At 38.0% G+C, this 12,871-nt stretch overlaps 1 protein-coding gene across 1 annotated transcript; it reads left to right on the top strand.

Annotated features, from left to right (window-relative positions):
• The first annotated feature begins 11,788 nt into the window (after positions 1-11,788).
• On the top strand, positions 11,789-12,512 carry LOC149252701 (GTP-binding nuclear protein Ran1B-like). The gene is made up of 4 exons (XM_089454242.1): positions 11,789-11,879; positions 11,989-12,168; positions 12,258-12,335; positions 12,443-12,512. The coding sequence occupies exons 1-4, from the start codon at positions 11,815-11,817 to the stop codon at positions 12,510-12,512; spliced, it is 393 nt and encodes a 130-aa protein (XP_089310368.1). The 5' UTR covers positions 11,789-11,814.
• Positions 12,513-12,871: the final 359 nt, after the last annotated feature.

Raw genomic sequence — 12,871 nt, 5'->3', positions numbered from 1 at the left:
CACTTCTAAGCAACCCGTGAAAACCAAAACGCCCTCTCCTAGTAACATGCAGAAAAGGACTGCTCAAGGTATGGAGGTAGATAGCACTCAGATGCAGCTCACAATTGTAGATGATACAGAGGCAGAGCAGGAAATAGTACAACACATGGAAGAGGAACTAGAGAGCTTCGACATTGGAGATCTAGATATACTGTGACTTGAATAGGCTTGTAAGAAAAATGGATATGACAAAATTCATGAGTGACAGCTAGAGAACTTAGAAGTAATTCTCTCAAGAGCACAGAAGCAAAGATCATTAGGCATCCAAACTGGTAGTCAGTGGGATGGAAGAAATATCTTCAAAGACAACAAGAAACGAGGACGAAAAACCGATCTTCAGAGAACCATCCGCATAGGGGAGATGCTGGTGGAATCTGGAAGATACTCCAAGCTCACCAAATACTATAATCCCCTTCCCAATCATGAATCATGAAGATCATCTCATGGAACATCAGAGGGCTCAACATCCCCGGGAAGGGATGATTAATAAAGAACATGCTACAACAGGAAAAGCCTCAAATTCTCTTCTTGCAAGAGACCAATTGTAATTCCACAATGTTGGATCAGATCCTTACCAAAGCATGGCCAGGAAGCAAAGAAGTGGTGGTGGAAGCCATGGGAGCCTCAGGAGGGCTAGCCATCATTTGGGATGATAGAGCTATAACACTTACCAACATACATGCTAGTAAGCACTTTATTCAGGCAAAGTTTCATTTAACAAGGACAAATGTTCATGGACACTTAACTAATGTCTACTTCCCCTAGGAGGAAACAAACAAAGTAGACACACTGAACACCCTAACTTAGATCAACTCAAAAATATCCCACCCACTTTGGATCACAGGAGGGGACTTCAACATGATTACAAGATTGGAGGAAAAAAGAGGAGGATGGATCAAGTTGGACTGTGAAAGCATGCACTTAAAAAACTACATTCATAACAACAGGCTTATAGATATGAAATTCAACAATGGCATTTATACTTGGAACAACAAGCATGCAGATGCCCACCAAATTGCATCTCGGTTAGACAGATTCCTGATCTCTGATAATGCAATACATCGTGGCGGGGATCTCTTGGCCTCTATATTGCCACTCTCTGGATTGGACCATTGGCCTATTAGGCTTCACTGGCAAAGACTAGGAGACAATGTTCGCAGGCCCTTTCACTTTGAAGCCTTTTGGCTGAATCACCCCACTTTTCATAACTTGATAATAGAGACATGGAGAAATTTCACACCACCAGAAGGCGCAAAAATGTACAAGCTCCAATGTTGACCTTTTGATCGCGCGCGAGATTTTGAACTGGAGCTCTCGTGCCCCTGCAACCTCGCCTCTTGTGGCCCTCTTTAGGCCTCCCACTTGGCAGCCCCTACTGCTCGGCCTCCAGTCTTCCTCCTCGGCACCCCCGCAGTTGGGCTTTGCCCTCCTCCTCCGGCCAGTGCTGCGACTGGCTCCCTTCTGGCCTTTCCATGGCTGGGATTGACCCCTCCCAAATGCAAGACAATGAAGACTAGGTTGAGATCTTTACCTCTCTCATTTATGAAAATGCTACCATCCGAAACAAACCCACAGCTTCAAAGTTCGTTAAGAAACTGACTGACATCCCAGAAATCTCCCTTCCCCCTAGTCTCCCAAGGAAGGCAATGATATCTCTAGCAGAGAGAGGTCTCGTTGGACAATTTACTAACATGTGGCCCTCTCCCAGAGCTGTACAGAAATGGGTGGAGCACAATTGGAACGTGAACATCCAAGGAAAAATCGCAATAAGATTCTGTGGAAGGGGTTACTACACATTCCTCTTTGAAACCAAAGAAGACCGGAATCTCATCTTCAGAAATGGTCCCTACTTCATGGATTCGAGAGGTCTCTATCTGAACAGATGGTCCCCTGACTTCAACCCAGAAATGGATATACCTAATGCAGTCTCGGTTTGGGTTCGCTTGCCCCATCTCCCTCTTCATTGCCGGTGAGATGAATCGGTCAAAGCGATTGGGAACGTTGTCAGAAAATACATCGACAGATGCAAACCAAAGGACAACATGCACACATGTGCAAGGATCTGTGTTGAATTCGACTTAGGAAAGGGCCTTCTGGAAGCAATCAAGATCAAAGTGGACCAATGGACCCATATTCAGTAGCTGGACTATGAACAAATCCCGTTCAAATTTAAGGTATGCCATGAATATGGTCATTTTGCTAATAGGTGTAGTAAACTAAAAGAAAATGAAATGAATGAAAATGTTGAAGCTAGTGAAGACACATGTGAACAAGTCAAAGAAAAGAAAGCAAACCCCAAACAGTCTGGCCCAAAACCAAAGCCTCCCCCAGAAATCCAAGTTGCATCCTTCTGCCCCCTCCCATCTTGACTCAGCCATTACCCTCTACATCAAACCCCTTTGAATCTTTGGAGGAAGAAGACCCCTCATCCCCCCACTCTCCTCCTGATCCCCAGGAGCCCCCTCACCCTCAAAGCCATCGCCAAGACACTATCGAATCCTCATTGCCTCTTACTATTTCCTCTCAGCCTCTTCTTGATCCTCCCCTCAACAGAATCACCAGAAACTCATCTAAAGATCATGGGGGTTCTAGTGAACCCTCCAAGAAACCTGGCCCAAGCAAGAAATCTGCTAAGCAGCACAAGGATGAGAACGCGCAAAAGGACATAGCAATGGGAATGTAGACACCCATAGAAACTTATATCCTGGGGAAGCATGACAAAAAAGCAATCAACAAGGACCAAGGGGGGTGAGCACCTCCCCGCATACGCATATCCAATGATGAAAATATTATCTTGGAACATCAGGGGACTTGGGCACCCCTCTAAGGTAGCAACCCTAAGGGATCTTATCATTTTGAGAAGCCAGTAATTATTATGTTACAAGAAACAAAACAAAACCACAAGGAAATGAATAAAGTCATTGAGCAGTAGAGACAGTATAGAGGAAGCATTAGTGAGGCAAGAGGAGCCTCAGGAGGAATAACAACAATTTGGAATCAAGGTATATGGAACTCACCTCTCTAAAGGAGCACTTAAGCAATAGTATATATGGAAAGGATGTACATTACAAAAGTACATGAAATCCACATTCCATGATCAAGACAACAAAGCACATGCAATCCTAGAAAGGATCCACTATGATGTTTATGGACCTTTCTCGACAACCTACACTATCAGACACAAATATTTTGTCACTTTTATTGATGACTTCTCACGGAAGTGTAGGATCTTCTTCACGTGGAATAAAGATGAGACATCCTCTGAGTTCGTAGAATTCAAGACACTAGTTGAAAATGAAGCTAGCAAGAAGGTGAAGGCTCTGTCGTAGAGGCTGCAACACCCTCCAAAATTTTGGCCTGCACTTAAATTTCAGAGCCTACTATGGATATTGTGATCAATCGTTCCTTAGTCACTTATTGGTAAGTTGATGATCTCAAGCTCCCCTTTTTGATCTTAAGAGTCATTTATGCTTTTATCTTTACATAGAATGTGTCATCTTTGGGCATGGGGGTAATTGCTTGTCATGCAAAGGGAGGTTTGTTTTTCTTCAAGGGGAAATATTTATGAGAATGAGACATGTTTAACACTCATTTCACACACTCTTACACAAGTGTCACCTTTATCCTCCCAAAGTCTATAATCGAAGCCGCACTTGCCGTAAGCTGCCACAAAGGTTGTTGCATTAAGTGAAGTATGTGTTATATATTCTGGATGGTCTATGTTGTATCGATAAGTTTTCAAGTGTGTGATCGTAGTGAAGTTTTATCACTATTCACATAAGTTCCACTGATCCCACACTTAGCTAAATTTCGGAGTTTCCTTAGCAACCTAGCCTCATCCAACTTTCCTGAACTACACACTTCACATATGTAACCCTCAAGCTTTTCTGTTGCTTGTTCGAACCGTGCAATGCGTAGAAATCCCAACCTCCCTTACCATTCAAAAATGCACAGTGGTTTCCTCCAGTGTCCTTCCCTCAGCCGGAACCCACTGTCTCCAAAAACTGTGCAGTTTTGTCCCTTGACTACCCAGTCTGCCTTGCAGCCTGAAATTGCATAGATGTGTCCTCCCAGGGCCTCGTCCCAAGTAGGGCCACGAAGAAAGATGACATGATAGATGACTCTCAAGGAGCTGAGGAGAAAAATAAGCAGACCAAGAAACCCAAGGTATGATAGAATATTAGGACCGCATGAAGACTCCATCTGATGCATAACCCTTTGGAGGCTAGGTATGGAAAACAAAGCACGTCTTTTGAAATACACCTCTTAATGTAGCTTAAAAGTTTTCTTATCATTTTCGTATCATTTCGTCTTCAATGACATTCATGGTTGCAAGAATTGAAAGTCATTCCATGTGTTTGATCTACATGTCTTACTCCCTTTCAATTTTTTATTACATAGCTTAGAAGATGAAGAGTATTACCACTTGTTTATTTAAGCTACTGAGGTTGTGACCAACATGATCTTATGACTAACCAGGCACGATGCAAGGCATCCTAAGTGGGATGAAAGATGTTTGATGATATGTATGTAGTCAGTACACTCCTCTGCATTACTCCTTTGCATTAATCCTTGCTTTGTATCTTGCATGTACCCTCACCGCTTGTCAGATTTGGCTACCTGCTGCCAATAGTCTCTTAGCTCTTTCCTGACAAAGCAGGTGAAGGAATTTCCTTCAACCTGATTTCTTCAAGGCTCTTCATAGAAATTATAGAGCTAAGAGAAGGAGATGTGGAATCTCACTATCAAACTCTTGAAAATACTTTGCATGTTCGAATATATCCAAACAATTAAGCTACCACTCAACAACATTGTCAATCTTGGAAGACTTAAGAAAGATCACATCTCTAGATATTATAAACTTCTTATTCACTTCATCATAGAGATGGTATGCTTTGGAGGTATGAGTACCCAAAGAAGATACATTTGTGACTCCTTGCACTGAGTTTTTTTACCTGTTCCTTAGGTATGAAGGCATAATATGAGGAACCAAAAACCTTGGGATGCCTCACCGAAGGAATGTGGCTATACCACATTTCCTAGGGAGTCTTGTTTCTAATAGCAAGAGTTGGACACCTATTATTTATATACACAACACATAGAACCACATTAGCCCAAAACCTTATGAACTTAACATGTGAACTATGCCAAGTTCATAATGAAAGTAATACATTCCAATGAACTATGTGTTGAAAAATGCAACAAGAAATTCTCAATTTGATTTTTCCTTGATTAAATTGAAAAAATTCAAATTTCCACATCAACAGACAACTTGGATGATGTTAACTTGTGTGACATGGCTTGTGTCACCTAGTTTACTCAATAAATTCGAGTTGGAGGAGTTAGAGTTCAGTTTTGCATATGTGATTGCTAACTTGTGGCAATAAAGGTCAATTATCTCAGGTTGTTGTCAGTTAAACTAGTTCTAACTTTTGGAGGAACTAGTGGAAGGTCATTTAAGCAGTGGGACTTCAGTCAAACTCGGTGATCATCTAGTTAACTGATCAATCAACCCAAAATAGTTGGGGCATGAAGAGAAGTCAAGTCCCCTAAAATTGGTGGAGATTCGAAGGTAGTTTTAATTTCTTGTAGCTCACACAGTTGCAAGAACTTGCTATAACCATAGTGGAGGAGGTAGCTTGATTAGGAGCTTCTTGTGAAATTAGAGAGTGAATGATTGTTGGTAGCATTAATAGCCTACCAACAATTTGTTTTGCACCACACTTCAATGTTTTGGGCATGGTTTTTGAGGGTGGATATTTTTTTTTTATGCTTTTTGGTCATGCACGTCCTCACTAAGTATCTTGGGAGGTCTGTAATAGTTCCTTGCATGCACATCCTCACTAAATATCTTTTGGGATGTCTGTACTAGGTCCTTGTAAATTTCTATTTGCCAAGGCTTAACTACTTATGATCTTAGGTGCTCACAACAATTCGACAGTTTATGGCACTTTCCAAATCACCATTCCTGAAAGGATCCAACAAAACGACTTCAGAGGAAGATGAGAAGGGAAAACTCTTATTGGAACTAGCCTAGAACTAGTGGAATTGGTTGGTCCCAATGGTTTTAGAGTTGTACTAGTCTAGTTTGGTGGTTCAGATTGGCTAAGGTCGGTCTTGTATTGAACTGACCTCAAAACACCAAATTCACTAGTTCTCTAAATGTAGTGCAACATAGCTAATGACCACCAAATAATAATTTTTTAATAAAAAATACTGAAAAGGAAAAAAAAAAAATTATTAACTCGAGGGCCCTACAAAACCTAACCCTAGTAATTAATGGTAATATTTAATTTTTAAAGTTAAAGTAAAAGTTGACATTCTCCTTATCTTTCCTTTTGAAAAGGAAAGATAAGGATAATGTCATATTTTACTTAAATTTTTAATATTAACATTAATTGTTTCGAGTTGTTTCAGAGTGGTTCCAACTTCATTCAATTTTGAGAAAGTCAAATTTTAGATCCCATTCAAAACTTAGTGGTTATTGTTTGAACCGCTTCTTTATAATGAGTCCTAGACTTTGACTTCCAATTCTTCAGGTGTAGTTATTGCATAATCATATTCCTCGTGAGACTTTGCAACAGAAGTTGATCTTTAATCCATTGCAAGCACTTGACCTAGCATAGGTAACCATCAGCTACCCCTCTCAAGATGGTCCCATAGCCCCTCAAGAGCTATCCATCAAGAGCTATACAATACAAAAGAACCACTAGCATATGTAGTGTTGATTTCAATTGTCCCTGGTTCATATGGTGTTACATATTCTCCCTCATAGGCATGGGTGCCCACGAGATCATCAAATAAATCGGCCCTCTCATCCCATTCATGGATTTCCTGTCAATCACCACATCTCAACATGCAATCAATGCATTAGTTATAATCAAAGTATCAGAGAAATAGTCCAGATGCTAACACTTTCATTTCATCCTAATAATGATTGTTATCACAACATTTTGAATAGTAAAGATCTACATACTCTTGAATGTCATAGAATTTGCATGCAATTACCCCATGTTTCACATCATAAAATACTCTCATAAGTTATAACATCAACGTATCAGCATCAAGGATATATCATGACATCTCATAATAAATGAACCACATGTCAATTTACATCATGATCCCTATGCATATCATATCCATCATGAGAATTCAACATCATTATCATAACAAATAAATAAATAAGCACCACATATACATCGTTAACCTCTCATTAGAACTATATACATTTACCACATACCATCATATCACGAAACATCGTTAATATGAGAATCATCTCAATACTTATCAAATATAGAACAACAATACACTATAAGAATTCCTATCATGAATTAATTTCATTTACTTGTATAAACAGTTCAACATCCCTCTAGGATCTATGTGAGGATGTGGTCCAACCCTGAACAGGATTATGTTATCCCATGAGTACTATTAGTGTCATGTTTTCATCAAGGTACCAATTACTTTTTCAATATACATTTCTTGTTCTTTCTATTAGGAAGTTAACCATTACATCATAGGTATACTTATCTAAGTACATCATTAAATTTCAAATGAGTCTCATTATCTTGAGCCTTAACCTCTTGTCGAATATTCTTCCTTCCCCAAGGACATTTGAGTCAAATTCAATGTTAAGATATTATCGTTTGTACAATCATTTAAATCATCAATATCATGTTAAAATTCCATGATCACTATACATATTGTGCTTATCCAAATGGAACATATACATGAGGTCATCCTTATTTAAGTCTTAGGTTATGCTTAATCCACTTGCATGAAGGCTTAATCCATTGTTATGCTTCCATTGTAGCCCAGTAGGTCAAGATACTTGGCTCTTACTAGAGCAGCTTGGGTTCAAGTACCCACAATTGAAATGATGTGCTTGTTGTCCCCTAGTGATTTATCCATCACTTGCATGATTTTCATTGTGAATATTGGCTTATCTCATCAAGTTCCCACTTGATATCTTTTATCATAGATTCATCCATCTTCAAGTTAGACTAGGGATTCTTCCACCTTAATTTTCACTCGTTAAATCTTTAGTTTATAGTTTGAAATGCTTGGAACCACTACCACCATTACCATCCATGAATGATTTGGTATGCCTAATATGTTTGACAATAAATTCTTTATCGATAATCAATTTACACTTAAATTTCTTATTAACTCAAAATACCACACACACAATATATTAATAATAATAATATAAATATTCACACTTCCAATAAATAATAAAGTAAAATAACAACTTATCAATTTCAACATAATATTTTAATATTAAATAAAAAAATTCAATTTTTATTACTCATTTCAACATAATACTTTAATAATAATTAAACAAATTTAAGCTCTATTATCTAATTTATTAAATGACTAAATCCACATTATATAAATTCCTTCTCATTCCTTAAAACTTGGTGAGTCATTTTTATACTATACTTAATACATGTTTTATATAACATAAAATAATACTCATTATATATATATATATATATATATATATATATATATATATATATATATATATATATATATATATATATATATATATAAACCTTTACTTATAATTTTAAAATTTAATTTAAATATATTTTCATAATACCACATCCTATAAATACTATTTTTTCTAATAAAAAATTATAGTCAACCATAAATATTAATTATAACCTCAACCCATTATATACTTTATGTTAACGAGTTATATGAATTACATGGTGTCCATTATATTGTTTTAATATTAATGTATATGTATATTATCACTTCCGTTAAATATAAGCACTAATTTTAATAACCTTAATGCATTAAGGTTAACACATGCAACCTATTAAGTTTTTTTCTTAAAAAACTCGTCTTTACTTAAAGCAGCCTCTCCGTCTCTCGTCTTTCACATTCTCCCGTGTGCCCGACACCTCTTTTCTCTCTGCCTTATTATCATATATCTCTTAATGACATCAGCGTTGTGATGTTTATTACTTGTATCATTCTACGTGGAGAATTCACCAATATGGCAGATAAATAATTTGGCATTTAGCAAATTGGTAGGGTTTATAAAACAACAATTTTTTTTTATCACTAGTTTTGTCTCTCTTATTTACTTTTTCTTAGCAAATTCCTATAAGTGGTTTTGTTCAGTCTATTTTTGAATCTCACGACGGTTTTGATTCGGCTTTTGGAAGTACTCTGGACTTTGACTAAATCGTATTTTGGGGCTCGTCTTAGCATAAACATCATGCATATGATGCTTCTGAGGTTTTGTCGATCTTGAGGATGCGACAATGTTCACCGTTGATTGCTTTAAGCATATGGAGGAGGATTAACTAGATTTGCCTTCATAAGTGAATATTTGCCACTAATGCAACCAATGTTTTCGCCAATGTAATAAACACAACACTCCAAGAGAGGGTATAAGGATTATTTCCACGTAGAAAATCTTAGTCAGCACAATATGAATTATGTAATTCCCCAACGCCACAACCTGAACAACGAGTGATGATACATAGCAAAACATGTATTGCAATAAAATTTATTATGAAAGCATAAGCTCCCCAGGAAAATATCATATAGAAGTAGGATAAAGCATTTAATGTTGATGTTTCCTTATCTGCATTGGCTTTTGGATAACCTACAGTCAAGGCGTTTGGATTTCTTTTCTGGCCTCTAAAGCGGTTACGAGGCAAACGAGCCCCTGGCCTCGCTAGACATCTGTTTAAGACCACAATATCATGATGTACTGTAATAACCCAATTTCTCAAGAATAATATATATATATAGTCATAAGTTTTTACATACTCGGGATTACCCTTTGGAATTATATATACAATTTCCTATGATTCATTTACCTTATGTCACTTTATGCACGTCAATTGTCATACAGGTATGGTTTAAGGGATTGGTGTACTGCTTTTTAACTTTAATAAAAATCTCTGTAATATGGTTTGGACACATGTTAACCATGCGGCAATGGTTTCGGGGGTAACTTTACGTTTTCTCTTTAGCCATCACGTGGCACCCCTTATCCATTACTGTGAGAATTATCTCCTACTCTGCTTCGTACTGTATGGGGCTAGCAAGCTGTCCAGTCTTTTCACCTTGCATCAATGGTGGAGGGCACACTTCGTAATCCAACGGTGGCAGATCATCTCCGCGGGCTGCCGCCTAAACTAACGCTTGCCTTGGGTGATGGGATCATTTTTTTGGGAAATTTCTCTGTGGCTTTGCTCTGGTTCAGTCCATGCATTCCGTCTTGGAGAGCCTAGCTCCCAGACCCTATTCAAATGTCGGAGGATTCGTTTCCAAACCCTTCAGGTAGATAACCGCACAATGTCTTGTTCCTTCTGTAACCTTTTGGCTATGCGTTCTTTTTTATTTACTGATAAAATTCTAGATTATGCTCATGTATCATGCGTCTGCAGGGTTATTTGGCAATGGGGTCCTCCTACAGCACTGGAACGAGTGTTGTTCATTCTTTGGCCGGAGTTTTCTTTAGTGGTAAGTGTCTTGGCAAGCACGAGGATAAATTCCTTGAGTTTTTGTTTTACTGTAGTTTGCATTACTTCTATTGTTGTCTAACATGTGCTATTCGAGTTGCTCCTTGTACAGATTAGGCACCTGTTCCTCACACAGCCTAAAGACTAAGGAAAACCCCACCCTCGTTCTGTTCTGAGTTCTAGGTATGGGGAATCCTACCGGCCGCGGCTATGTCTGTTTTGCTTCAGAGTTTTTCTTGTGTTTAGAGGAGGGTAACCCTCTAGGTCACCTTTATTTTTTATTGAACCAGGGTGGGGAGGGTTATTCGTTCCCTCCAGGCTCCAGTTACCATGGACATGACAAATGTAATTTTAGACTCTTGAATTTGGATGTCCGACTGCAATTCCTCTGCTTGGACAATTATAACTGTATATATATTTTAAGCACACCTGTGCTTATTTTGCTCACGGCATATTAGGCTCCTTATTTACTGGACTATAATTTATTGTGAGGGTATACTTCTTTTAATGACAAAATATTTTTTCCTCGTTTGTGCTTGTTTAAAGGTTACCGCACCGCGGCCTTTCTGTACAGGAATTTGTACTCGTTTTTGTTTTATGAGTTCATAGTATTGCACAACTTTTATCTATGTCATGTTTTTTGTTTGGTTTAGCTGCACATTCCTATACAATTTATATGATGTTTTATGTAATTGACTGAAGAGGGTCTTATCCCCTAAGCTTACAACCTCCCTTGTTGAGAGGGTCCGAACCCTGCCCCTCAATTACAGTGTTCTTTTGAATTAATTCCTGATTGCTTCCAGGTTATTAATACTTGTATGTTGGAAAGAGTTAAAACGCGGACAAGATAATAACCCTACCAACCTGCTATTCCATTCTATTCCAAACCCATTTTTCCTTTTTGGGTGTTCCATTTGGCTTAGATAATGTCCACAGAGCAGGTCTCCAACTGTGCCACTCCGCTTTTTGGCCTTCCTTATTACAGAGGAAATGCTCTACCACATGTTAACACAACCTGCAATAATCTTTGCCTTAGATTAGGGTCAATACTGTTTGCGGCAAGCAGACGTTGTTTTATTTATTTTTTTCTAATTATATACACCTATGTCTCTTAAAGAAAGGGGCTCGGCCCAAAGGCTGCAAGCCATTACTGAGTAATGTTGGTCTTGAGTTGATTCCATTCACTCGTCTAATTTTGGGTCTGCCTAAGCATTTATTTGTTTCCTTCTTATTTACTGATTGGGATTTTGTTTGTTGCAGTATTCATGGGCAATGTGAAGTTATCATGTTTGATGTTACTGCACGATTGACTTACAAGAATGTCCCAACGTGGCACAGAGATCTTTGCAGGTATCTCTTTTACAGAGGGGTTGGATCTCTAAGTAGAAATGAAGGTTCCTTAATTGTGTGGTGGCACAACTGCCTGAACCGATTAGCTAAATATCTTTGTGAATTTCAGGGTGTGTGAGAACATTCCTATTGTTCTTTGTGGAAACAAGGTTGATGTGAAGAATAGGCAAGTGAAAGCTAAGAAAGTTACTTTTCATAGAAAGAATAATCTTCAGTACTATGAGATATCTGCAAAACGTAACTACAACTTTGAGAAGCCATTCTTGTACTTGGCACGGAAGCTCTCAGGGTGAGCCTTTAATCTAGTTTCTGATGCTCCCTAATATGAATGTTATATTAAAAAATTTGCATTGATTCTATAATGGGTTATTTTTATAGGGATCCAAACCTTCATTTTGTGGAGTCACCTGCTCTTGCTCCTCCTGAGGTTCAGATAGACCTTGCAACCCAGCAGCAGTAAGTAGAATGTTATTTTCTTATTATTTTTTGTTAACTTTTATTGAAATAATTTGTTCCATTTCTAAAAGATTGAAACTTTGGCTTACAATATTTTATGTTGTTAGGTACGAGGCAAAACTTGTAGCAGCTGTGGCCCAACCCCTTCCAGATGACAATGATGATGCTTTTGAATAGCTTTGTTAAGATGCTTTTGCATATTTCGGGATTCGCGGATTCAATTAGTTTTGTATCATTGGAGTTTTCTCTTGAGTTCCGACATTTAATTCTGATTTGAATTTGGGGCTTAGAATAGCATTATCACATCTCTCTATATGTGATTTGGATACTATGCAGATGTTTTCATCGGTGGAGTTGGCTAAGCTATCTTAGTTCAACTCCATTACAGAGCTATTTTTATATGCTAAGATAGTTTTTTTCCATTATATACTCTTGCACATTTTGCACAAGAACTTTTTGTACTCTTCAAATATTTCAAGAATGCTCAAGTGCCTTTCATCGTGTACTGTTGGGGGAAATGCTAGTTGCAATGATAG

Source organism: Pinus tabuliformis, chromosome 7 (genome assembly GCF_031772625.1).
Source record: "Pinus tabuliformis cultivar Carrire ecotype Pingquan chromosome 7, CPIR1, whole genome shotgun sequence".
NCBI classification, from domain to species: Eukaryota; Viridiplantae; Streptophyta; class Pinopsida; order Pinales; family Pinaceae; genus Pinus; species Pinus tabuliformis.
This window is presented reverse-complemented; position numbering and strand designations above follow the sequence as displayed.